This window comes from Rattus rattus, chromosome 6, assembly GCF_011064425.1.
Source record: "Rattus rattus isolate New Zealand chromosome 6, Rrattus_CSIRO_v1, whole genome shotgun sequence".
Classification (NCBI taxonomy): Eukaryota; Metazoa; Chordata; class Mammalia; order Rodentia; family Muridae; genus Rattus; species Rattus rattus.
In genome coordinates this window covers 28,799,995-28,827,864 of record NC_046159.1, presented here as the reverse complement: position 1 = coordinate 28,827,864, position 27,870 = coordinate 28,799,995, and the positions used below count along the sequence as shown (strand labels likewise).

Here is a 27,870-nt window from a genome sequence, read left to right as displayed (position 1 = left end):
GCTAACTGAAGTGGTGTTTATTTAACATATCAAATCAAAACTGGCCACCAGGTTTTCCCAGCATCCCTCAGGATGTTCCGGGATTTGGCTGTCATACCAGTCCCCCTACCCTGAACTTCTGCAGCTCAGGGCTGGGCTGCTCTTCCCCCAGTTCCCCTCCTCTATGTGTGCTCCAGTCGTTTTGGTTTCCTGCCCCTTTTGTCTACCCTTTACTCTCCTGGCTCTCCCCTCACCCCAGCCCCTGTCCACATACAGCCTGCCTCAGGATCAAGTTCACTCTGAACCCTTCCAGATGATTCTGCAATAAGCCTTCTCTGCCACACCTTTGGACAGTCATGGCCTTTGTGTTTCTTTCTTTCTTTTTTTCATTCAAATGTGAATTTTTTTTTTCTCTTTTCAAGATAGGGTTTCTCTGTGGAGCCTGACTTTCCTGGAACTCACTTTGTAGACCAGGGCTGGCCTGGAACTGAGAGATCTTCCTGCCTCTGCCTCTGTTGCTGGGATTAAAGGCCTGTACCTTCAAGGCCAAATATGACTTTCGTGAAGTAGTTTTAAAAAGTATTATCAAGTCCTAACAAGGAGAAAGAATGTCTCCTGATGAAAGCACAAGGAAAGAGCTGCCATGGTGCCTCTAGTTTGTAATCCTAAGATTCGAGACTAGGCTGCAGGCGGGAGTGGTGCCAACTTTAATCCCAGTGGTCTGGAGGCCAATGAGTTGGAGGCCAGTCTAGTCTACCTGAAGAGTTCCAGGCCAACCAGGGCCACACTGAGACACCCTATCTGGAAAAACCAAAACGATCAAACAAACAAAACAAACAACACTATTGTCTAAGGGGCAAGAGGATCATGGGCTATTGGTGTAGAGATAAACAAGAACTCAAAGATTCCAGGGCTGGACACTGAGCTCCGTGGTAGAATGTCTGTCATTCAGGGGTGTAGTTTCCCCTTCCATCTGTACCAAAGGGTGGGCTTTAGCCAATGCAGAGCACATTGTCAGCTCTCGCAGGGAGCCCTGAAGTTTCCCTCCTGGCTGGCCTGGCTCTGTCCTCCAGCCCTCTTTCCTACAGGAGTAAGGCTCAAGTACCTCCCTTTGGCTGTCCAAATCACTGTCCCCTACACTTGCCAGGGATTGGTGTTCAGTCAGAAATGTGAGACTAAGGGAGGGCTCTAAAGGTCAGTGTCCTTTCCACCTATCCAACCTTGCTGGGTGTAAAAGAGAAGCCACAATGGACATGGGCACAAGGGCACACAACAGTAATTCCAGCCCTCAGGATGAGACAGAAGATTGCCCAGTACAGAGGAAATCCCAGATCCAAACAAAACAAAACACCTACCAAAGACGGTTGTGCTAACACCTACAACCCTACTCTTTGGAGGCCCAGCAGGAAAATCAGGTCAAGGTCACTCTCTGCTACATAGTGAGTTTGAGGTCACCCTGGAGTCTGCTGAAGTCTTTAAAAAACAAAAAAAGAGGCTGCAGTAGGGCTGGGTCAACGATAAGAACAGGTTTGCTCTTGCAGAGGATGCAAAGTTTGATTCTCAGAACCCATATCAGGCCACTCACAACTTCCTGTACCTCCAGCTCCAAGGGATCTGGCCTCCTTGGGCACTAGCATCTCAGTATACTGGACACAGAAACACACGTGCACATTACTTTAAAATAGAAAAAAAATTTTTTTAAATGAAGCTGCAGTAGAACGAAAGTTTGTTGTATCAGTTTTTCGGGAGACAGGTTCTCATTAAATAGTTTTGGCTGACCTCAGAGACCATCCTGCCTCTGTCTGTAAGTGTTGGGGCTAAAGGAGAGCGCTGCCCACCCTTCTATTTTTATTTGGAGACAGTTTCCCAGGCGGGTCTTGACCTTTCAACCTTCCTGTGCCATTCTTGAAAGTAACTAGACTCATTATCTATGCTGTGCCACTAGGCCTCACTATATGCCTTTTCCCTCATACATACATAACTATGACAAAATTTATAACTCAGCCACAGTAAAGATTAACAATTGGATCAGGCACTGGTGACTAACTCCTTTAATTGCATCACTCTGGAGGCAGAGGCAGGCAGACCTCTAAGAATTTAAGGCCAGCCTGATTTTCAGAGCAAGTTTCAGGACAGCCTGGGCTCCGCAGAGAAACTCTGGAAACACTATCTGGGTGTGGTGGTACTTCTTACAATCCCAGTGCTCCCAAAGCTCATGGAGAAGAAAGATCCAGAATTTGAGGCCAGATTTGGCTGAATAGGGAATTCAAGGCCATCTGGGGCCTCTGCGTAAAAAAAAAAAAATCCTGTCTTTCAGGTTTGGTAGTGTACTCAAAGGCAGAGGCAGGTGGATCTCTGTGAGTTCAAGGCCAGCCTGGTCTGCAAATTGAGTTCCAGGACACCAGGGCTACACAGAGAAATCCTGTCTCGAAAACAAAAACAAAGAAAAAAAATGAAAACAAAAGAAGAGAGGAGAAGATCTTGTCTAAAAATAACGCATGGCAATGTAGGTTAGATGACTGTGGTCCTTCTCAGATGTGTCACTCTCTTGTTGCTGTGATGAGCAGCTTTAAGAAGCAACTTGAGGAAGGATTTGTTTTGGCTCAGTTTCAGGCTGCAGTCTGTCATCCTTGGTCTGGGCAGAATGCATGCACTAAGTGGATATATTAAGTCTGTAACCCAGAGTCAGAGAGAGAGAGAGGATTGCTGGCCCTTGCCTTGCTTTCTCTTCTGTCCCTGTTAAAAATTCAAAAGGATTTCTTTTATGTGTATGGGTGTTCGGTCTTCATGTTTGTGTAACCCTCCCACCATTATTTATTAAACCTGGGACTCTAGCCCGTGGGATGGTCCCGTTGACATTCATAGTGGATCTCCATCCTCTGCTAAACCTCTGTGAGGAGCAGAGCACGCTTTGAGTGGTTATGTACTGTTGACACGGGCATAGCCTTGTCAAGAACCAATGCCTCCGACCCATTAGAAAAACGGCAAAGCCTTTCCCACGTGGGGCAGGCTGGGAACCGGGAAAACCTTCCCTTAGCCTGAGTGGGAATGTCCGTCGGCCGGGTATGCAAAAACTAGCAATGGTAGTTCTCGCCTCCTGGGTGGGATGGTTATTAGCTGGAACTGCTCCTACTGAGACCTACTGAGCCTAGCTAGCGTCACTGCCTCTGCCGTACACAACCTCCAGAAGGCTGGTGTGGGGGAGGGGGTGTTGCAGTAGTGGGTGCGGCTCCATCCTTAAGCACAAGTCACTCGCCTCAGCTTTCCCGTGTGCACAGGAGTCTGTCCTTCTGTGGTAACTGCCCTTTGTTCCACTGATCGCCCAGTCAGGTCTAGGCGCCAAGTCTCTCAGGATGTGCTATGGAAACATTCTTAAACATGCTCAGCGGTTGAAAATGAAAATTAGGGCTGGAGAGATGGCTCAGTGGTTAAGAGCACTGACTGCTCTTCTAGAGGTCCTGAGTTCAGTTCCCAACAACCCCATGGTGGCTCACAACCATCTGTAATGGGATCGGATGCCCTCTTCAGCAACGGTATTCACATATATGAAATAAATAAATAAATCTTAAAAAAAAAGAAAATGAAAATTAGCCTTGTGTATGCATGCATGTCATGTATATATATAATCTTTAATTTTTTATTGTGTGTGTGTGTGTGTGTGTGTGTGTGTGTGAGTGATGGAGGCCAGAAGAGGGAGTTGGACCTTTTAAGCCTCCGCCTTACCAACTGGTATTGCAGGCAGTAGTGAGCCAACTGAATCCAATTCAAGTCCTCTTGAAGAACAGCAGGTGTCTTCTTTTTTTTTAAGATTTATTTATTTTTTATATATGAGTATATTGTAGCTGTCTTCAGACACACCAGAAGAGGGCATTACATCAGATCCCATTACAGATGGTTGTGAGCCACCATGGGGTTGCTGGGAATTGAACTCAGGACCTTTGGAAGAGCAGTCAGTGCTCTTAACCGCTGAGCCATATCTCCAGCCCCAATAGCAGGTATTTTTAACCACAGAGAAATCTTGTTTTTTCACTGGGTTTCTCTTTGTAGCCCAGGTTGGCCTGGAACTCACTATTTAGACCAACTAGCCTTGGGCTTGCAGCAATCCTCTTTGTCCCCTGTATCTGACTATACTGTACTTACTAATAGGAAGTTAACTAATTATCCAGCAAATGTGCTGGATGAAGGGAAGATTGAGGGCCTGAGTGGGAAGGATGACCTGAGATGTCACTGTTGCTCAGAACAAGGCACAATACAACATGAGTTCTCTCTAGAATTCCCCAATTCTGGGCCATGGCTTGTCAGAGGTAACTGAAACTACACATAGCAAAATCAGGTATTCAGGGAAGGAGATTGATGTACTGAGTTTCATGGGGCGAATGCAGCACCCTGTTCCTGGATTACTTAGATAAGTCAAGAGGTTCAGGGAAAGCCAGGCACGGCAGCACACGTGAATAATTCCAGCACTCAGAAGGCAGAAAGATGTCTAGGCCAAGGGCTGCCTGGCTACACAGTGAAGAGACGACGCTATCTCAAAAGGAAAGGCAGAAGGAGCAAGGGGAGCTAAGGGCACAGGTTTTCACTGTTGTTGGGGGGGCAGGGACAGGGGATGGGGTTAAGCAGAGCACAGCTTGAAGCTTGAAGATTAGCCCATTTGAGTAAATCCTAGAGGCTTTGTGGCTGTCTCTGTCTGGTTCTGGGCTCTCATACGAGTAGGGATGGGTAGTAAAGGAACCCTGATAAGGGAGCTCGCTGGGGCTTCCTGGAATTCTTCAGTGGCAACATGAGGAGCTGAGTGGCCAGGATATAAAAACTGGGTCAAGGCAACATACAGTCATACGCAAACTATGCAAACTCTAACAGGGAGCAGTATTCTAGAGAAATGTATGTAAAGGGAGAACAGTTTTGTTAGCTTTCTGATCCTGAATCTTGATTACCTTCTGTGAGGTGTCTATTGGGTGTGCGTGTGTGTATATTACAGCACCTAAATGGCCGTAGAAGCCAACTTTCAGGGATTGGTTTTCTCCTCCCACCTTTTTGGGCAGGATCCTTCATTTCTAACATGATGCACAGTCCAGGCCACTGACCTTCCAGGAAAATCTTCTTTACTTCCCATCTTGATACAGCATACAAATATGAATTACCACACCTGACTTCTTTTTTTTTTTTTTTTCTTTTTTTTTCTTTTTTTTTTTTTTTTGGGGCTGGGGACCGAACCCAGGGCCTTGCGCTTCCTAGGCAAGCGCCCTACCCCTGAGCTAAATCCCCAACCCCACACCTGACTTCTTAAGAATGTGGATTCTGGGGATGAAACTCATGTCGCCAGAGTTGTGTGATGAGTGCCTTTACCCCCTGAACCATCTGAATAACCTGGGCCAAAAACTGTGACCCCTTCCCCCTATTTATTGTTACCTTCAAACTTTGCTTTTTAAATTACATTTATTTGTTATACTTTTTTCTTTTTCATTTTTAAAGACTGGGTCCCTCCCACCTTGAGGCCCTGACTATCCTGGAATTCACAGAAATCCACCTGAGTAAGATATTCAGTAGCTTTTTTTTGGTAATGTCTCACCATGTAATTGTTTGTCCTGGAACACAGTATGTAAACCAGGCTGGCTTCCAACTCAAGGAGCTCCTCTTCCCTCTGCCTCTCCAGTGCTAGGATGAAAGGCCTGGGACATCACTTCAGTTCTTATTCTGAGACATGTAGAAGAGCTGTGTAGCACTGTCTGGCCTGGAACGATTTTTGTAGACCAGATTGACCTGGATTTACAAAGACATGCCTGCCTGTGCCTCAGGAGTGCTGGGATTAAAGTCTTGGGCCACTATGCAGGATGAATCTGGAAACTTTAAAGTTTCAATTTAAATTTAAGATGTACTCCCTAGTACAGATTGTAACTCCTCTTTTCCTTGACATATCTTCTCGAAGTTTTACTTTTTTCTAAAACAACAACAACATCATCATCAATAATAATAATAATAATAATAATAATAATAATAATAATAATAATAATAATAGCCCCGGTGTGATTGAGCACACTTTTGATCCCTCACTTTATGCCTCAGGAGGCAGAGGCAGGTGGATCCTTGTGAGATGAGTCAAGTGAGTTCCAGGACAGCCAGGTCTACAACAAAGAAACTCTTTGGGGGTTGGGGGCAACAAAAAAAAAAAAAAAAAAAAAAAAAAAAAGGAAATCTCTGCCAATAGTAACACACTTTAAAAATAAATAAAACCCACCCAAGGAGCAGGGTGAGATGTCTCAGCAGATAAAGGTACTTGCTACACAGGACTTTCAACCCAGAGTTTGATCAGGAACCCACAGGGTGGAAGGAGGGAACAGAATATTAAAGGTTTGTCCTGACTTCCATTGAAAGTGCAGCGGCAACTCGCATAAACAATTTTAACGCCCCACCCTCTGGGCACAAAAAACAAAACCAACACACCAGAGGGGGGGGGCACAGTTTGTAAAACTCGTGCTAAGTACAAGGTTCTGAGTTTACTGCTCAAGAATACTTAATCTAACTTTTGTAGCATCTGTTTTTTTTTGTTTTGTTTTTTTTTATCATTTGACCTCTAAATATTTTTCTTCTTGAAGAGTTTCCCTCCGAAAGTTTTCTTTCCTTTTTCTGGAGTCAGTCTGCTGTGTGTTGTTGTATAAACGTTTCCTTCATCATTATAGTTGACTTATAACCTGAGACTATTCTGACTGCCTTGTCATTTGATTTCTCCAGTGTTTAGAGACAGCAGCTCACGACCATGCAATGCAGCCCCGGCCTTCTCCGTACGGAGATTACCAGCTCGTGTCCCCACGCTCGCCTAGGCGGCTCTGGAAGTTTCAAAAATAATCTTCAGCTTAGCTTGTATCTCGACATCTCACAGAGAGACCTCCCAAATTACTACACATCCAGAAAATCTACCCCAGCATTCAGATAGTGCTGGCAGTTAGAAATTTAAAACCCTGATTGGGGGCTTTGAGCAACTTCAAATCTCTCAAGACTCTCTGGGATGGCCTTAGGCGGTCTTTCTTTTTACATAAGACTCCATTCTAGTTTTCAGCTTGCACGCGGTCAATGAATCCTTTGGGATCGCTTTTCGGGGTGCGGAGACGCGCGTGCAGCATTCAGCGTCCTCCCAGAGTCGATGGGTCTTGAGGCTATCTATGGACAACCCCCTCCACCTCCCCCCCCCCACCCCGTTCGCCTCCCCCCTCCCCCAGCTACTCCCCTCCCCCCGGATCTCCGAAAGTTTGCGCCTGCGCCGTCGCTGTCATCTCCAGCACTCAGAGGCAGGTCCACACCCTCTGGTCCCGCCCCTCGTCCCCCTGGCCAATCCTGGGCTCCGTTCTGCGCTCGTCAGAATGGCGCCGTGGCGGCCCTGTGCCCGGATGTCCGCTGCCTGAGGCTCCGCCCCACCACCGTCTTGCATCCTTCCGGCTCCGTCGTGGAAGGAGGACTGCGCCTCGTCTTCCTGAAGGTGGGGTTCGGGGAAGGCCAGCCCGCGGTCACGCCGGCTGTGGGAAGGGAAAGTGGGCTCCCCGGGCTACTGTTTCCGGGTGCTCGGGGCGTGGGCCGAGCGGGGATCGGACCGGGGATCAGGAGGGCTTCCGGAAGCGCCGCGGGCGCTCGGCAGGCGGGAGTTGAGGACCAGGCCGGCCTCGCGGTTGACTCGCTCAGCGGAGGCCCCACCGCGAGCGCGCCTGTGGGGGTTTCCATGGTGACAGTAAACAAGCCTCAACTGCCTCAGCTACAACTGCCAAGTCCCCGGGGTTCCACCCTCCTCTAGGTGCTCTGAGGGCCGGCGAGGTTCCGGATGTGAGTAGGAGCGTGGAGACGAGAAGCCCGAGGTGAGGGCCGCCAACGGGGTGTGCTGGCGACTGGGCCCATCGGGCGTTGGACCGCGGGCGTGGGGTTCGGACTCCGGAAGAACGGGTCCGAGGTCGTAGCCGCACACCTCTAGCCGTGCGAAGGCGGCCCACTGAGCTTGGGACCGCGTGGCTGGTGTTTGGGGTCGGGATCCGAAGTTTAGAGCATTTCTGACAGGGATTGGGCCGCGTGGCTGAGGTGTGCCGTCAGGGAACGGGGACTGAAGTCTAAGAGTTGAGTTCGGTAGGGGCGGGCCGCGGACTGAGGTGTGGGCCTCGGAGACCGCGTCTGAGGCGCACGCCTGGAGAAAGCGCGACTTTTCCTGAGGGCCGTACCCTAACCCCCGGGCGCTGCTCGCGCGCGGCTGTCTTGCCCGGATATTTGGGGGTGAGGGTGGAGCGTTTCTCACCCGCCGCGGGTCACGCTCTGTAGCCAGTCCCCGGGGAGGCCCGGGCGCTGGTTGCAGTTTTGAGAAAGGAAAGCGGGCGCTCACGTGGCCCGAGGCGCCCAAAGTTTCACAAGACTGGGCGGGACGACTCCGCCCACCTCCCACGCCCGGCCCGAGCCTAGGGCCTGGCTTCCTCCTCGTGGCGGGCTGGGAGTCTGGAGCGCCTGTCTGCATTGGCCCGGTCCCCTGAAGGTATCGCGTTTGCATTTGGGGGTGCAGAGTCCTTGCCTAGGGAGGTTAGTCCGCTGTTTGCTTCAGTTCCGTGTACTTTTTGCTGTGTTTGTGGAGCTTCATGTTTCTGGTGAAAGTTGAGGGCCTGCTCAGCCTTCGCTCGGCGCGTGCTCTGCTGAGCGTTCCCGACACCGCCGGCCGCTGGCCCGAGGCATCCTGCTGATATCCGTGAGGCAGCCCCACGTGGCCTAAGACACCCACATAGCGACCTTGGCGGTTTTTTCTGCCCCTGCCAACCCCGGAACAAACAAGTGGGCCTCCTTTCTACCTGCCACAGTTAGTTGCATGCTGTAGCCTGCAACTGGGGCTGGTGAGTGATCAGGCGAGCGAGCGCATGTAGCCGCCATGTGGCTGTGTGGAATTAGCCTCCCGAGCCTGGGCAGTTTTGTCTACGAAACTTTTGGGCTTTATTTTGGCCCGTCTCCCTTAATATTTGTGTGTAGTGGTGTGGAGGTAAGGGGACAACATGGAGAAATTGATTCTTCCAGCGATGGATCCTGGGGATTGAATTGAGGGTCCCTATCTATCTCTCACGCCGGGAGTTTTTAAATAATTAAAAATCCTCTAGTTGATCACGGTAAAGATAACCTTAAAATAGTTCATTTATTCGATGAGTCTTTTTTTCCTTCGTGCTGCGGGGTGGAGGTGAAAACGTGGTTCAGTTCTTCCATCTTTGTTCAGACTGAGCTCAGGTACCTAGGTCTGACCAAAAGTGCCTTAAGCCACTGAACCGTGTGGAAGTACTTTTGGGTTGGGCTTAGGCCGGGTGGTAGATAATGTAATGCATGCCTTTGCGCTCAGCGCTCGGAGGCAAACCTGAGTTCGAGAACAGTCTATTCTATAGTCAAGTTCCGGGACAACCAGGTTACTCAAACCCCCTTGGTTCCCCTCAAAGATACTTGAGTTTCTAGTAAAAGTAAAAATATCGCAGATTTTCGGGTAGACAAAAAACAGTAAAAAGTGGAGTTTTTAGTACTAATTTCTAGACATTCTTTTACTTTTTCTAAGTAAGTTTCTATTTCCGGTGAAGTGTTAAGACAGTTGTAGCTTGTCTTTTCCTGGAACTATGTACAACGGGCTAGCCTAAGAACTCATTGCCTGCCTTTGCCTCTTGAATGTTGGGACTATTCTGCAACTTTAGAGGATTTTTAACAGTATTCCTGGGTTGAATTTTGATCTTTCTGCCTTTTCTGTCTACCTGATGTTGCGATTACGGGCACTAGAAAGTCTTATATGTCTTCCCCCTTTTTTCTTTTTGAAATTCCAGATCTCTAGTCACTGAGGATGACCTTGAATTCCAGATCACCTAGCTTCACTAGATTGGATTACCAGACCACACCCCATTAGTAGTTACTGGGTATGGCAGACAGGCACAATGTGTCAACTCCACCATGTCTGTATCATGCTCCTGTTTTGGTAGTAATTTTTTTTAAAGATTTACGGTTTGAGTTGGAGGAAAGCCTGGGTACCCTGATTCTAAAAGTAAATGCAAAAGTGATTACTTTTTGTTTCTTGAGGTAGAGTCTCATATTGAGCTTTTGTTGCTCCAAAACTCACTGTATATATATAGGTTAGGCTGGCTTCAAACTCAAGTGTGATCCACCTGATTTGCTTCCACAGTGCTGTGGATTGCTGGGATTAAAGGCATGCACCACGAAGCACATCTACTAAATGGGTACCTTTTAAGGGTTTTTATTTAAAGGTGGTGTTAAAAAAATCTTAAATAAAACCTGACTAAGCCCGGGAGGTGCGCACCTTTAACCCCAGCACTGCAGAGGCAGAGCTAGGCGGGTCTCTTGAGTTCCTGGCTAAGCCTGGTCTACAGAGCAAGCCAAGGTTGTATAAAGCTCAAGGTGCAGATGAGAAAATGGAGGCTGGAAGAATCCACTTGCCAGGGTTACATTCAAAGCTGGGACTTAGGTTTAACAGGGCCAGCCTTCCTCTACTTTTCCTGTCTCTACTGTTTGTGTTGAGAGTTCTTACAGGGTTGATAGCAGAGGAAGAATTGAGCACAGTTCACCATACTTTATTTCCCAGCAAAGTAAAGCTTATTGCTGGAGATTGTAACTGGGGACTTAAATGCTAGGCAGGTGCTCTCATTTTCCATGTTTTAGATCTTTGTGTAACCCATGAGTGACTGAGGGTGGGCACATGCTACCAGTGACATGCAGAGTCGGAGGAGAACAGCTTTTGGCTCACTTTGCTACTGGTGGGTTCTGGAATAGAACTGAGGTCATCAGGCTTTGAGCAGGTGCCTGTCTCCTCCCTGTCATCTCTTTCACTTGGGAATTTTATTTATCTTTTGCTTTCGAGGCAGCCTCTCTGTTGTAGTCCTGTAGCTGGTTATTTAGATCAGGTTGGCCTTAAAATCATCCTTCTGGCTCTCTGCCTCTTGAGTGCTGGGACTAAAGGATATACACTACCACTCTAGGCTCTTTTTCCCCCGATTTTCCTACGATTCTCTCTAGCCTTGGCTGTCTTAGAATTCTGTAGACCAGATTGTCCTTGAATTTAGAAGTTGGACTGCTCCTGCAAGTGATGGGATTAAAGGTGGGTACAAATCAATTTAGCTCTTCAACTTCAATCAAAAAGTGGAGTATGGGGGTTGGGGATTTAGCTCAGTGGTAGAGTGCTTGCCTAGCAAGGGCATAAGGCCCTGGGTTTGGGTCCCCACCCCCAAAAAAAAAAAAAAAAAAAAAAAGTGGAGTATGCTTTAGTCTTCACTTCTAAGATTTGAGTGCAGGAGTGAAACATGAAGGCTATGGGCCACCATGTGCAGCTTAAGTCAGTATCCAAACAAGGTTCTAAGTAAGTAGGCAGGTGTCTTTGTACTTCAAATTAAGCCACAGTCAGTGTTTTTAACTAACCAGCTTTAGTATTGGTTAATGTTTTTTAAAGTCATTGTGTCTACATACCGAGAGAGAAGCTTGTGTAGCTCAGGCTTGAACTCCAAGTAATCCTGTTAGGTTCTGGGATTCCAGTGTAAGTACAGTCTGGGTGTTGTGTGTAGTTCTTTCCTAATATACCTTCAACTTCACATTCTATTTGTTAGCATATAGTTTACAGGGTCCTGCCTGAGTAAGGGACCAACATAGCATTGCTTAGGAAACACTGAAGAAAGGATCTTTTGTTAATGTGTAGTGGTTAATTTTTCCCTTTATAAAAAGACCTGGCCTTATTATGTAGCCCTAGCTTGCCAGTAACTCAGATTCACCTATGGTTGCCTCCTGAGTGGTAGGATTAGAGTAATAGTTAAACTTTTAAGGTATTGCTCCCCCTTGGTCAAGATGTTAATTGCTTTGTATGTTGCTGGGTTTGAACTGGTTTTCTAGACTTTAAAAATCTGCTTTCCCAACTGAAATTATCGTATGTAACTAATTTAATTTTGAAGATGGATAATCAGTTTCATTTGATTAAAAGATCCAAGTCTTGAAGGCTATAGTTAACAGCATATAGCAACAATACAGGATAGCTTTGGTTTAGGAGGATTGCCTTTTAAGTAAAGACACAAACTACTAGATACGAGGTATCTCATTTCTGTCCATGGTCCTAAAACTTAAGAAGTTGGGGGGAGGATTGGGGGACCTGGGACTGGAGTTTTAAGGTAAGCCTAGGCTATAAGGGGTTCTTGAGCCCATGTTTTTTTAAGACTTAAATAATATATAAGTACACTGTAGCTATCTTCAGACGAACCAGAAGAGAGCATCAGATCTTACTACAGATAGTTGAGAATCACCATGTTGTTGCTGGGATTTGAACTCAGGACCTCTGGAAGAGCATTCAGTGCTCTTAACCACTGAGCCATTTATCTAGCCCGAGCCAGTCTTTAAGAAAGCCAGGTGTGATAGTACACACCTTTAATCCTTGCACTTGGGAAAGCAGACGCCAGTTAATCTCTTGGGTGCAGAGGAAATGAAAAGTACCAAAAAATCGGGTGGCTTATCAGAAGTTTGTCTTCTGCTAGCTAGTTTTTTTAAGATGAAGGGAAAAAAGATGAAGGCATAACCTTGGTTGGTACATCCTACACTAGTCAAATCAAAATTGAGATCTCAGAAGGAGAAAAAGACAAAAACTGGCAAGGTGGTAAGAGAACAGCTAAGGAAGGAGATTTTAACATTTGATTCTGTGGTGTTTTCAGGATAATGAAAACAATGCAGGCATGTTTGTAAGACATTAAAAGTAGAGAAATTTAGAAAGTGTGTGTCTTTGAAATTTGATCTTTCGCAATTCCAGCATTTGCCAAGCATGGGTAGCACAAGGACTTAATCTAACATCACTTGGGAGTTAGAAACAAGTGGATCTCTGGGTTCCATGACAGTCTGGGCTACACAGAAACCTTGCCTCCAAAAACGGGGGTGGGGGAACCCCATTAGAATGAGGCATTAAGCAAAAAGATAGCTGCAAGTTCTGGGCCAGCCAGGCTTGCAGTAAAACCTTGTTTTATTGCCAGGATGGTGGTACAGAAGTAGGACCTTCCCTTCTCTTTCCCCCCTTTGTCCCTGTATGTAGCCCCCTTTTTTCCCTTCCTCCACAGTACACCTGGCGTGGGGGATAACAGACTAGGAAGGCAAAGGCAGGCAGATCTCTTGAGTTTGAAGCCTGCCTGGCCTACAAAACAAGTACCAGGGCAGCCAGAGATACATAGAGAAACCAATCCTATCTTGAAAACAACCCCCCTCCCCGCCAAAAAAAAAAAAGTTTATTTCCAGAAACTGCCATTTTCAAGTTTTTTACCTCTAATTTTGTAGGAAGACCATTGTTCTTGTTCTTGGTATGAACTCAAAATTGGGTCAAAATTGAGTGGAGGTAGGAGTAGCTTGCCTAAAACCTCAACATCCAGGACATCATAGTGAATCCAGAATCCAGAGTACTTTGGTAGAAGAATAAAAATTCAGGTACTGGAAATGGAAAGATAGCATAGCCCCGGAAGAACGAACATTTCGTTTCTCTTACCCAGAACCTGGGTTTGATCCTCAACATCCAAATGGTATTTATAACTCCTCTCTTTTCAAGGAGATTGTCTGAGTTCCGCATGCATCAAGTAAAACATGCAACTCATACACCTACAGGTAAAATATTCAGATTTTAAGTATGAAATAAAAGGGGGCTGGAGAGATGGCACAGGTTAACATCTGCTTCAAATCCCAGCGCCCATAGAGTGTCTGACAACCATCTGTAGGAATGCATATACTATGGGTGTGCGTGGGTGCATGCATATAAAATATACGTGAAATAAAATTGTGAAATTTTAAAAAGGAAATGTTTAAATATTAGGAAGTTTTGATTCCATAATAGAGCATCTTTAAGTGCTGTGTTTTGTAATTTCCCCTTAAAATATTTATGGTGGTGTTAGGCATTTGTTCCCTGAAACTGTGTGGTAAAGTATGGTAATTGTCCCTGCTAGATCCACTCTTATGTATTCTTATGTATTATGTTTCTTAGATCTATTCTCATACATCTGTAATTGAGTTCCATCACAGCAGTGTATTGTTTGTATAGTTTACAGTAGTTTTTTTGAGCTCCTGTAGCCAGTCACATGAGACCTTGTGAAGTGTTCTATGGTATCACCCATCCTTTTCTGAGATGGTATGGAGGTCTGTTCAGAGACCTGGGGCCCAAGCCACAGGTAACCCGAGCCTTTGACCATTTTGGAAATGGTTACGGGGAAATGGGGCTCATGATCTGGGAGTATATTCTACCATTTCAGTTGTAGTTTCTTTAGTTACTGTACAACTATGGGGGGGAGAGGTACCAGCCAATCTAAATAATGGAATTTTTAAGTCAATTGTCAGGTCTAGTAATACTTTTTCCATAAACATTTTAAGTGAACTTCATAGTTTGACTACATCTGCCTTATTTTCCATTGTTACTATAGATAATCTTAAGACATACGAAGGTAGCAATAGGCCAGTTGGTGGTGTGTATGCCTACAATTTCATTTGGGATGGAGGCTCAAGGATAAGGATAAGGACTTTTTCAAGGTAAGTATTGGCTACATAACAAATTTGAGGGATAGTTTCAGTGTTTTATTTTTTATGAATTTGTTCCTTTGGTTAACTTTAATGTAAGCCTAAAAGATCTATATTAGTATTTAGAACTTTTTAATAGTAGCACAGGCTTAGTGAAATGAACATTAGGGGAAACAGGTAAAGTAAGTAAGTTAAAAGTCTTTGTAGTTGAAAGGTGGGAAACAGCTTCATTTTTTTTTTTTTTTTTTTTTTTTGGTAGGCTGTGACTTCCCTTTGGTAAATACTAGCATAGTGCTAGAGTAACACTGGAATGTTTGTCAGTAGCTTCTTGGCCTTTACTGTCTTAGAGTGGCTTAGAGTATTGGACTTGAAATGTAGTCCATCTTAGATCCATCTTTAAGAAACTAAGTGTAATATGTGTATGTTGGTGCATATCTTAATACCTTAAGATTTTTATTATAATTTCTAGGTGAGTTCATGACAGGAAGAAATGATTGAGTTCCTGAATTGAACCAAAAATAGCTAGTCTAGGGCTGAGAGTTGTCTCAGTGATTTTAGTGCTTGCCTAGCATGTACAAGGCCCCCCACTCCATTCCCTAGTACCAGAAAATAAAGCTAAAAAGATGGGTGTGCTTTGGTTGCATGCCTATAGTGGGAGGCAGTCAGGACTAGGTCAAATACCTGTAAAGTTTGAGGTGAGTCTGGCTACATAGTATTTTTTCCTCCACTACATTTAAAAAAAAAAAAAGTTTGAGGCCCTGCAACCAGTTTATTTCAAAACCAAGACATCTATAAGGTTGTGCTTTAAATATAATGGCATCCTAGGCCTATTTAGAGTTCCTGAAGAGTAGACTGTCAGTGGTAGAAAAAGAAGTGTATTCCAAATTCTTTTATGCATTTAATAAAATATTAAAAGTGATGAAATGACAAACATTTGTAGAAAGTACTAGAATATCCTGGCCAAGGGTATACTTTAGTCTGTTAAATAAAAGTCTGAAAAATTGTTCAGAGAGAAGAAATAATAGCAATATGAAGAAAAGGAGAATGAATACTTCAGTTAATTTTTAAGCAATTGGTTTTGTTTGTACATGGAATTCTGTCGCTTCTGTCTTATTTGGCTAAATGGTTTTTTTTTTTTTTTTGACATGAGCCCCACCTAGCCTTGGATTTGACAGATCTGACTGCCTTCTTAGGGCTGGGATAAATTGCCATGGCCTATCACATTTTTAGAACTATGATCAGCTCATTTGTCACCACTTTTTTTTTTTAAATGCACTTCTTAGTTAATAATTTTGTTTGACCGAACTCATCCCAGGAAGGCAGAACTATGCCAGTCTTTTCCATGTAAATTCTTGGCATCATTGCATGCATTTATTTTGTTTTTTTGAGACAGGGTTTCAATATAAATTCTTGGCATCATTGCATGCATTTATTTTGTTTTTTTGAGACAGGGTTTCAATACTACATAGTCTTGGATGATGAGGAAGTGTGTGTGTGTGTGTGTGTGTGTGTGTGTGTGTGTGTGTGTGAGAGATTTTTACCATTCTCTAGCTATCCCTCATAACTATTTCCCATCTTCAGGTGCTTTTTGTTGATTGCATTGTGACAGTCTCCATAGCTCAGGCTGGTTTTGAATCTATTGTGTAGTCTAGCTGGGCCTTGACAACATCATTTCCTGAGTCAGCCTTGTGAAAACTGAGATGATAGATCTGTACTACTAGGGAGGTGGTGGTAAAGAATTGAGTTTTAAAGCTAGCCTGTGCTACAAAACCATGACTCAACAAACAGAACATCTACCAAGAGAAACAAGTCAAATCATAACACATTAATGGCCCACATTGACTTTAGAATGAAAAATAACATACCATACTTTATAGCCTCATGCAGTTGTGCTCACCTCAGACTTTATAACTCAGGCATATTGAACTCAATTTTCTGCTTCAGTCTCCACAGTGATATCACACCTTAAACTTTTAACTTTTTCCTTTTCTGTAAGTGCACAATAGAACAGAAACTGAAAAACAGTAGTGATACTTGCAAAGTGACAAACTACTTAAATTGAAAGTTTTCATTTAGTGCTGTTTTACCTTATGATATGAATTATCTACTTTTGATGACAGGATTTAGAATTAGGTGGATTTTAATACGTGTAGTTCTTATGTAACCCCTGGTTGGCCTGGAACTCAGTATTCTTGGGGACCATCTTAAACTGCTTATTGAGAACAGCATCTTGCTATGTAGCTTTGGATGTGTAGACCAGGCTGGGCACTGCCTCTGAGTGTTAGCCACCCTCAACCCCTATTTTCTTTCTCTGTGTGAGATCAGGTAGAAGTCAATTCTTGTGTTAGCTTCAGGAGGTGGTCAGACTTTGCCACAGTCATTTTCACCTCGAGGCTTGAGTTTCTGAGCTGCCTTTGGCACATCAGACAGGCACTGCTCAGTCACCATACTAGGCTTATTTGGTAGTAGGGGTAGAACTTAGGGTTTGAGTCATGTTAGGCCTACTATACTACTTGGATACTTGAACTAACATACTCAAATTTGAATTTTTATAAACAAGGCTTTGGGATTGGTAGATTTATTTCTTATATATAAGTAACACTAGCTGTCTTCAGGCACACCAACACCAGAAGAAGCCATCAGATCTCATGACAGATGTTAGTGAGCCACCAAGTGATTGCTGGGATTTGAACTCAGGACCTCTGGAAGAGCAGGCAGTGCTCTTAATCACTGAGCCATGCCAAATTGGAGCATTCTTACAAAGGGCTATTTTGAACAAAGGAAGAAAATGAACCGCCATTTAGCTCCTGTTGGATTTCCAGTGTTGGATATTTTCCTACACTTGTAGACAAACCTTAGTATCTTACTATCTCACTTATAACTGTTTTAGAATTTGTCTGTTGAAAACCAACTTATTAGTTAATACCATCCTGTGTGTAGCAATGTATGAAAGGTACCTACAGAAGCCAGAAGAGCTGCCTGACTTGTGTTTAAGAGCTACATTCCACTCAGCCTTCTGGAAGAACAAGAAGGTGTGCATATGGTTTTCTTTGAAACCCCCGCCCTCCTTCTCTGGCTCTCCTCCTCCTCCTTCTCTTTAAAAAAGTTCTTTTTCCCCAGCTTCCCAAACGTTGAGGTAATAGGTATCTGCAGTGCCTCCATCGACAGCTCCAATTCCTTTATTTTGGAACACCCAAGATAGTACAAATAGAAATTTGAGGTCTGTTCATTTGGGTCCAGAGGGTGGGAGGGAAGTAGCTGAGCTGGTCTGGAGTCTTTGTGCAGCCATTTTGTTCCATGTTTCTCTCAGGTTTTGCAAAAAAAAAAAAAAAAACCTTAGTTACAACATACTTCAAAGTATTTGTATAGTAGTGCTTGCTTCTATAGTAGTGCTTTCCTCTACAGGTGCTTAGGTCAGAGAACAACTTTTGCCCTTTCTCTTGTGTGGGTCTGTGGATGGTTCTCCCCTCAGGTGTCAAACAAGCTAGGTGGCTAGTGCCTTGCCCCATTTTTTTCTGGGCCCTCAAAAAAAAAAAAAAAGAAGTGACTGGATTATTTCAAAGGCCTAATTGCTTTGAATTAAGATTTGTGGTTGCCTGTTGGGTGCAGATTTTATAAGATTCATTTTTTAAAATATTTATTTAACGTATATGAGTACATTGTAGCTGTCTTTAGATAACACCAGAATCTGTTAGAAATGGTTGTGAGCCACCGCGTGGTTGCTGGGAATTGAACTCAGGACCTCTGTAAGAGCAGTCAGTGCTCTTAACTGCTGAGCCATCTCTCCAGCCCCTATAAGGTTCATTTTTTATACATATGGGCCAACTTAGGTTTAAAAGTCAAGCACTCTTTCCACTACGGCGATACTAGGGATCCAAACCTAGTCAGCCTCTAGGGCTCTGAGGGAACTCGAGTAGTCCCGGCAGGTCTCGAAATCAGCTTGGCTCTGCCTCGCGAGTGTTGGTATTAAAAAAATGCATGTACCATACCCGTCATTAGTTTATGTAAAAAAAAGTTGAGACAAGGCTAAATGATGGGATTAAAGGCGTGCCGCTACCAAGTCGAGTCGAGAGTTTTTAAAAGTTAGGTTATCGTGGAGTCCGCGGTCAAATGAAAAAAAGTATAGGGTGTCTGCAGGTTTCCATTCTGTACTCCGAGGTGATTTGGTTTTACTTGGCTGAGTCTGTCAACGCTTCGTTGCATTCGCCTTTCCAACTGTAGCGGGTAGTCTGTACTTTGCTCAGGTGGCTCCTTTACCCAGAACTCAGCGAGGAGTCTTCCCCTTTCCTTTCCCTCCTTCCCCCACTTCCGGCGCCGGCCAAACCCACCGTTCGCGGGCCACACCTGCAGGCACGCTTTTCTCATTGGTGACATATTGGCGGGCCCGGCAGGGCACTTCCTCCTCTACACCCCGTGACCCCAGTCCGACTGCCGCTGTAGATCACGCGGCTGCTGCTTCCCGGACTCCGGACTCGAACGCCCGTCTCGGCGTGGTGAGCCCCGCTTCCCGCCCGAGCCCCAGGTTCCCGGCTGCGTACTTGACCTGCTCACCTTAGAAGTTTCCCTCTTCGAGCTTTTCCACGCTTCGGCCTGCGCGAGTTCTTACTCCAGCCCTCTTCCCCGCCCTCTGGATCTTCCCCTCCCCCACCCTCCGAGGCTCAGGAGCCTCCCTTCCCCCCGCCCCCGCCCGGAAGCTCCCGCCCGAGCCCGCGCAGGCCCCGGGGCGGACCTTCCTGCCCGGCCGGCGCTCGCTGCGCGGCGCGGTCGACTACCGGGCGAAGGCCGCGGAGCGGCGTCACCTTGCCCTCCGCCCTGCTTCCCGCCAAAACGCTCGTCTCAAGGGGCTCCGCTTCCGCAAAAGCGTTTCCCCCGGTCATTTGAACTTCCATTTCAGGTTGAGAACAAAAAGAAGATGCACCTGGACTTTCCCCGGAGCCCTCTGCGTTTTTAAGGCGTCGGGTGGAGTTGGGGTTCGTAAGCCGCGTTCGTTATTGAAAATAGAAGTCACTTCTACCTTCCTCCCGTGGTAAGTTTCAGAGCAGAAAAAGGCAGCAGTTTTGAAGCCGCGGCTCTCCTGGTCTTAAGAGTAGAACTTTCTGAGTAAGAAAACCTGCCTGGATGCGCTCCCGGCGTTCCGGAGGTTAAAACTCATTTACAAAATGGAGGGAGGATGAGGGCGGGCTCCCAGTGAAAACTCCGGCGACTTCCTGGAACACAAAGATGCATAGAGGAGGGTGCAGCAAGGCTCCCACCAAGCGGGCCTGAACAAAAGAACTAGGTGGGTGGCGCTTGAGCCGCCCTGTTTGTTCAGCCGATAAACTTAACTAGTCCAGGATTCAGAGGGCGCACCTCTTTTATCTTACCTGGATCTACCTGAAGGCAGTGAAAATCCAGTTTAACCAGTATCACTGACTGGGTAGCTTGTTAGAAAAAAGTCTCAGCCTGTTTGTTTGTTTTAATATTGCATTTTCTTTAGTGTTTAACTTGTGGAAATGTAGGCCTTGCCTGGCTAGAGTATAGGAGTCAGTCGCCCAAAATGATGCAAATGGTTTCAGTAGCGTGTCTTGCAATTAAAATCAAATGTCTGGGTGTTCTAACAGTACTTACAAAGACCCACCATGCCATCTTCTCTTTTACTGGGCATGTCTCCACAGTTCACATGTTCACGGGTCTTGTGCCAGTGGCTTAATGTAGGTCTAGCTGCCAGCTGCATGCACTATAGTGTCTCCAGGGAGGCCCACAGGTATTGTCTACCACACTGGAAGTAAAAGGTTGGAAAAAGGGGATCGAGTCATTAGAATTTCATGGACAGGAATATGGTTGAAACTCATTAAAGTGAAGCCCTGTTTCAGGGTCTTTGAAACTATTTTGTTTCAAAATGGGTTTTTAGCACCGACACCCCAGTATCTTGCGTAATTTTAGAAAGTATGAGACAATGCAACTGCAGTTACCCCTATTTTAAGACAACAGGCAGAATAGCCTACCACATTTCCAAAACGAAGAATGCAGCATAATTTGTCATAGGATTCAGCCCCTATCCTCACCATTTGGGAGAAGCTTTGTCACATAGGTTATGATAAGCAAAAGGCATTGGAGACCCTCCCCCACCTCCAGCATGGAGAAGATAAATAACAGGAGTGTTTTTGCATTTCCAGAGGAAATTCATGCTGGCCTGGATTCCTATGCTACTGAAAGGGTTGGAAGTCTTGGCATAAAGTGCCCACTAGAACCCTGCTCTATTTAAATTTTAAGTTTCTCCTACATTTAAACTAAGCTTAAATTAGTTCTGCTAAGTTGTTTGCTGATGTCCTCTACCCATGAAAAGATGAAATATAAATAACCAGGAAACCTAAATATGTTGGTCCTAGGGCTACAATGTATTTCTGGATTTGAGAAAGAAACTTAGCTTGCTCTGAGCCTAGCTCCCAGGAGGTCCCCTTCTGTGTGATGATGAATGGAATCTGAGGCCACGAGACCAATCTTGGGTTTTGTGTTTTTATTTTTTAAGGAAAACTTGTTATCTTCCATTCTGTGTTTCCTACAGAAGGCATCTGTGGTGGTTCTTTAAGGTAAGCTACTAAAAGATACATTTAACTGTAAGATGATTAATTTGTTAAGCAAAGTTTAGTTTTCTTTAAATGCCTGGTGAGTTTACAGTTAAGTCAAACTGAAGAACTATGAACTTCTTTGTGGGTGGGGGGGGTTGAGTAAAAGCAAGCTGTAGGTGTTGGTTGACATGTTACAGAAAAGAATGCTTTCTTCCCCTGTTGCTGAAACTGCTTATAAAGTACTTGTTCCTTTATGCTTCTTACATGTTTTTAGCTTTGACTAAGCTGCTATACTCTGAAGGAAGGTGTTGACCCCAAGTGGACAGTAAATCCCTAGCTAATCCTTGACCTGCTGTGGTCTGTTCCCTCTGCTAAGGATGAAGTACTGGACAAGAAAATTGTCCTAGGTAGGGTCCCAGTGTAGTTTTGAAGACCTTTTAAAACTACAGAGAAGGTTGTTATAAAAGTAGAAAGTCAGACTTATTGTGGAACGTGAAAGTAGAAAGTCAGACTTATTGTGGAACGTGAGAAGATGTTTTGGAATGGTAGTTGCGCTTAGACCCAGAGGATTATCAAGGTTTAGCTGGACAAGGTTGGGCAGAGGATATTTGGGTGGAGAATTATTTGATGTGTCAAATCCTCCAGGGGACAGTGGGGAAATTAAAGGAACTAAGGAGAAAAGAATGATGGATATAGATTAAGAATATCTGTAGGATCCAAGGATTCCTTTAGTTCAGTCTCTGTTCTAATAACCAGTGGGAAATAGGGCTTAGAAGTGGGGCATGGACATAATTGGGTTACAGTTGTTAGATAAATCTTAAGGTTGTGATAGAGTAGCAGGGAGTGTTAAGTGTTTTCATTAGAGTTAAGAGACACTAGGAATATAGGAGTCAGGAATTTTGAACGAGGCCCTGTGGCAACACAAGGCTGCAATTCCATCTACCAGGAGGTGGTGAGGCAAAAGGTCTTAAGTTTATTATTATGGTCCGCCTAAGCAACTATACACACAATTGAATCATTTAAAAGTGGCTCAGAGGATTTATGGCTCAGTAGAGGAGTATTTTGTTTGCCTGGGGGAGTTTATTTGCTAAGGGAAGTTTTCTGATAACATTTAAGGTGGGCTAGTCTAGGCTTTAATTTTGATAGGGTCCTGCCTGCACACATCAAGTGCATATTTTGCTTAAGGTGGGTTCAGTTTGTGATGGATTTATTGGAATGTAAAATTTTTATAAGATCATTTGTATAATTGATCAAATATAGGGTTAAGGCACGCTGAACCACCACATGTATCACTGCACAGGAATATCAAGGAAGAGACAGTTCTAGGTTAGCCTGTGATGGATATGAAGATTCTAGAAAAAAATGTCTCTAGTAAAAAGGATGAGTGCTGGGATCCTGTGTGGGTGAGAATGGGATGTTCATGTAAGATTGTTGGATCAATTAGTTTTTTTGTAGATTCAGGTGAAACGAGGTATAGAAGTTGAGACTGCCATGTTCATTTGTGGTAGGGTTGTGTGTTGAAAGGCCTTCAAAGATTGAGTCCAGCTACATTTGTGGGGGAGCTGATTGGAACACCTAAAGAGGATTTCCAGGAAGGAATGGTTAAATTCTGTGGAGACAGCAGATGAAGATAGAACTTTAGTAAGAACAGTGAGCAGAAGAAACAATAGAGGGGTCTTTGAGATTCTGCATTTAAAAAGGGGGAAATCAGTAAGTAGCTAGAGGCAAAACTGGCCAAAGGTCTTTTTAAACAATGACTGGTTAGTACTACTCACATTCAGTGCGAAGAGACTGCTTAGACTATAGAGGATTTTCTCTAAATTGGGTCCCTAAGTAGAGTTGTAAACTCTTGTGAAATATAAGTTCATAAAACTTACAGACTTTGTGGCTTTGCTTTGGGAAATTCCTGGTCCCTTTGGAAGTAGAGAACAACTTAAAGCTGCCCAGGCACCTGAAGGGACAGCTCAAGAATATTGTGGATTTGATAGTTTATACAAGCTTTCTTTTTGGGGTTTGGAGAGGGGGGGTGCTTTGTCTTGAGATATCTAGGGCAGTGTAGATTAGATTGGCAGAAACTGGCCTTGGAGCTAGTTGTCCTGATTCTTCCCAGATGCTGGGACTGTAGGCCTCATACTCTTTCTTACACACCCACCCTCCCCACTCCCCAGCAGACTTTCACTAAGTTATGCCATCTCAAATTGAACTTACTGGCCTTGAACTTAACTGGCCTGCACTCCAGAGGATCTGAGGCAACAAGGCACCACCAGTTCAAACTAGGTAGTATTTAAGGCCTGATAGTAACCTGAGAGCCAGCATTCACTACACAGTGGTAGATAGATTATGGAAGGTGGGTTGAGGAGTGCTCCTGCCCTCTAGTGGGTCGAGTCAAGGGTTGCAGGCAATAAGCAGGGCACAGGTCAACCTTCAGAAACAAATGGACTGGTTCAAAATGTCTGAAGTCGTCTGAATGAGAACTAAAGACCGCCTCTCTGGTACAGCTGAACTACTCCCCACAGCCAAGGGTCTGTTCAGTAGAATCAACCTAGCTGTACATTTAAAAACGGCATATAGGTTGTTGATTGGAAGAGGCTAAAATGATAGAAAGTTTGAGGTGGGTTATATGGAATGAAGAGGGAGGAAAAGGCTGAAGGACAAAGGCTATTGGAAAAACAGGATATACTTGGGGTTTGCACAGTGAGATTTTTTACCTAGATATTTGTAAACTATTGGTAGCAGTGTCTAGGGAGTTCAACAGCAAATAGATGTTTAGATCTCCCAACAGGTGTTTGGTTCTAAAATCTGGAACCAGAATCCATTTTTCCATAAAAGTGTGACCAAAAATGGGATCTCTGATGACAGGACAGACTTGAAAATGGAGCTATACGTACCCGTGTGACCAAAAATGGGATCTCTGATGACAGGACAGACTTGAAAATGGAGCTATACTTACCCCTATCTGACACTGGCATCATAATCATAAACCCATTACTCCAACAGCCACACATGTGCTCTGATTCTTAGTGAGCAAAGAGAAGTACTAGAACATTTTTATAGCAACACCACATGAGATTAGTTATTTTTGCTGTAGTGGACTTCAGGTAAAAAAAAAGCTTAGAATTGGGCAACTTCCAAGTGCCTGCAACTTACAGTTCAATTTACATGTTTGTTTCTATATAGTTACGCATATTAAAGACTACAGGCTATTCCCCACTCATCTCTTAGAGCTTGCACTATATTTTTATCTTCAGGCCACAGGCAATGCAGATTTTTTTTAATGTAAAATATTCAAAAGCCAGTTTAGTGCCATTAGAGCCATTACACTATTGTTGGGACACAGGTAAGTAGTTTTGTCAGTAAGCAGATTAGGGTTAAAATGATAGCATGTTTCCTTTTCAAATACTCTTACATATTTAAGAGTAAAGTTTTTCTTAAATTTTAAAAATAAAGTCTGAGGTTCCTGTTGGTTTAATTAGGTAGCCAGAACAGACCATGAACTCTATATCCTGGAATTTTATGTGTTGGTTACAAGTGTGTACTGCCTTCCCTGGCTCATGCTGTCTGTCTAGTCTTAAATGTTTTGAGACAGGGTATGGCTCTATAGCTCTGCCTGGCCTGGGACTAGTTACATACTTGCCTCTTTGTTTCCTGAGTACTGGACTAAGGGTGTGTGCTACCACCCTCCGAGCCTGGCTCTTACATTTTTTTAAATGTATTTTTTTATTTATAAGTATAGTGAGTGTGCTTGTGGAGGACAGGGGAAGAATTAAAGCTCTCCACTATGGGCCTTAGGGGGTCAAAGAAACTTGGGGATTGAGATTTGGTGACAAGGGATCTTATTTACCCACTCTTCTTGTCTTGCTATCCCCTAGTTTAATTTTTGAGAGAGTCCCATGTAGGCCTCTAATTTGTTGAAGAGAGCTGGAACTATTTACCTAGTTACCCCCGCCCCAAATACCTGTCAAATATCCATGCTTTAAAGGTCTTGATTATTTTGGCCTTTTGTGGTAATAGGTCGTTTTGATGCTGAGTCAAACCTGGCCTATATTAGACAAGAGCTTTGCCACAGAACTATAACCCACCCTGCTTGGTCTTTTTCTCTTTTTGCTTTAGCACTACATTTCTATAAAAGGCCATCAGGTGGGGGCTTTTTTGACTGTCTGGGATTTTGTTTGTTGTGATTTAGGCCTGGTGTGGAAGTCCACCTTGGGAGTTTACTTTTTAAAGATTGGGGCGGGGTGGGGAGTTTAGGCCAATCAGGTCCACGTAAGAGTGGAGCTTTGCTGCTAGCTGCCTCCTTTAGAAGGGGAATCTCATTTGTAAACTAGACTGGCTTGGAACTCACAGAAAACAGTACCTGTCTGAAAAAAGGAGTATGACTATAACTAGCACATTTGTAATGTTTTATTTTTACTCATTTTCTGTCTGGGAAATGGGAAACAATTTAATGAATATTTTTACTGTGCATTAAATGAATATTGTATAAAGTAGGCTTTTTTTCTTTCTTTCAGCTACAAAAAATTGCCCAAGCTTGTGTGACATCAGCCCTGTCAAGTGTCCATGATGCTGGGCCCTGAGGGAGGTGAAGGCTATGTGGTCAAACCCCGTGGCCTACCTGGGTCCTGCTCAATTGAGGTCGTACAAAATCTCCTTTCCGACTGCACAATTCACGATGGAGTCGCAGGTGTTCACTTCATTTAGACTGGAGAAGGCAGGCAGAGTGGTGAGGTTTTTGCTGCTCTTGAGTCAGAAGATGATGTAAAATTGGCTCTGAAAAAAAAAAAAAAACAACAACAAACAGGGAGCCTGGAGAGATGGCTCAGTGGTTAAGAGCACTTGGCTTCCTCCTGAAAAAATCTGTAATGACAGGGAAAGCATGGGACACCGGTATATTGAGGTAAATTCAAGTCAAAAAGACAGAACCGAGATGGATTGGGTGTTGAAGCAGAACTGAGATGGTCCAAACAGTGGTCCAAACAGGCCAATGATGGCTTTGTGAGGCTTGGGGACTCCCGTTTGGATGCACAAAGGAAGAAATCATTCAGTTCTTCTCAGGGTTGGAAATTGTATCAAACGGGATCACACTACCTCTAGGCCTGAAAGGCAAGATTACAGGGGAGGCCTTTGTTCAGTTTGCCTCACAAGAGTTAGCCGAGAAAGCTTTAGGGAGGCACAAGGAGAGAATAGGGCACAGGAGCAGTGTTCAGGAGCAGTCAGGAGGAAGTTAGGTCACACTCAGATCCACCTCTGAAGTTTATGTCTGTCCAGAGGCCTGGGCCTTATGACAGGCCTGGCACAGCCCAGAGGTACATTGGCATTGTGAAACAGGCAGGCCTGGATAGGATGAGGTCTGGTGCCTATAGTGCAGGCTATGGGGGCTATGAAGAATACAGTGGCCTCAGTGATGGCTATGGCTTCACCACTGACCTGTTTGGGAGAGACCTCAGCTATTGTCTCTCAGGAATGTATGATCACAGATACGGAGACAGCGAGTTCACAGTGCAGAGCACCACCGGCCACTGCGTCCACATGAGAGGGCTGCCCTACAAAGAGGAGAACGACATTTACAACTTCTCTCTCCCACTCAACCCTGTGAGGTTCATACTGAGATTGGTCCTGATGGAAGAGTGACCGGAGAAGCTGATGTTGAGTTTGCTACTCATGAAGAAGCCCTATGTCCAAGGACAGGGCCAACATGTCAGATACATAGAACTCTTCCTGAATTCAACAACAGGAGCTAGCAATGGGGCTTATAGCAGCCAGGTGATGCAGGGCATGGGTGTGTCAGCTGCCCCTGAATTCCTGGAACCAGTCAGTGAGGGCTGTTCTGGGGCCAGAGAACAGCCATGATTAGTATTGCAGGAACATTTGGGTTATTTCAATCAGAAAATTTCCCAGGCAACTTAAACAGTCAAGAGCAGTTTAAACTCTAGTGGAAGCTGGGGACCCACTTTTGCACCATGAGTTTGTGAAATCTGGATTAAAAAATTACCTCTTCAGTGTTTCTCATGCAAACTTTTCTTCTAGCATGTAATACTGAGTGAACGAAAACTATTTTCTTCTGCCTTTCTCAATTAACATTTTTGGTAGTATACTTAAGAGTGTTGTTATCTGAGTTAAGCAGTTTAAGTGTGGTGAGTGGATCTTTCCGCACACCACAGTGAACATACTGGGGGCATGTACTTTTCTGGAGAACTCAAGGTGCTAGATCCCTGATGCAAAGAGAAGCATTTCTCATGTTCATTCTAGTTTATATTTTCATTTAAAACTTTAAAAGTTTAAGCTTTTTAAAAAACTTAGTTTTGAGAATTGAGACACAATACTAATACTGTAGGAATTGGTGAGGCCTTGACTTAAAGCTTTCTTTGTACTGTGATTTCCTTTTGGGTGTATTTTGCTAAGTGAAACTTGTTAAATTTTTTGTTAACTAAATTTTTTTCTTAAAATAAAGACTTTTTCACAATGACTGGCACAGCTTATCTACTCAGCAAAAGGTAGCAACCTGGGTGGAAGAGAAAGACTTCTTAACGTCATCTTCCAAAGGGGACTTGAAAGTAGTGGTAGCTGGGTGGTGTCTCAGGAAGATTGGGAAGCTGAAGATGACATGAGCTCAAGGTGGTCATCTTGGTCTCCATAGTTCTAGGCCAGGCATTTACGGCTTTTAAAATAAGTGGTATATGCCTTGTTACAGACATTGACCACAAACAGTCCACCATAGACAAGGAAGCTCAGTCCTTTTCTTGTATATAATACACTGTAAACTATTGAAAAACTGCGCATTTTTTTTCTTGCATGTATAGAAGGATGCTGTGTGTACAGCTTTGTGTCTTTAGATGGT

At 44.4% G+C, this 27,870-nt stretch overlaps 1 protein-coding gene and 1 long non-coding RNA gene across 2 annotated transcripts; both read left to right on the top strand.

The window, feature by feature from the left end:
* The first annotated feature begins 7,424 nt into the window (after positions 1 to 7,424).
* LOC116903354 lies at positions 7,425 to 25,755 on the top strand. Its single transcript, XR_004388272.1, has 4 exons — positions 7,425 to 7,820; positions 19,382 to 19,513; positions 20,996 to 21,056; positions 25,544 to 25,755. It is a non-coding gene; the product is annotated as an uncharacterized LOC116903354 (long non-coding RNA).
* A 204-nt stretch (positions 25,756 to 25,959) lies between these two features.
* Positions 25,960 to 26,882, top strand: Hnrnpf (heterogeneous nuclear ribonucleoprotein F). The gene is given in 7 exon segments (XM_032906736.1): positions 25,960 to 26,007; positions 26,010 to 26,034; positions 26,037 to 26,088; positions 26,396 to 26,628; positions 26,631 to 26,702; positions 26,705 to 26,728; positions 26,731 to 26,882. Coding segments are annotated over 7 exon segments (606 nt in total).
* The last annotated feature ends 988 nt before the right edge of the window (positions 26,883 to 27,870 follow it).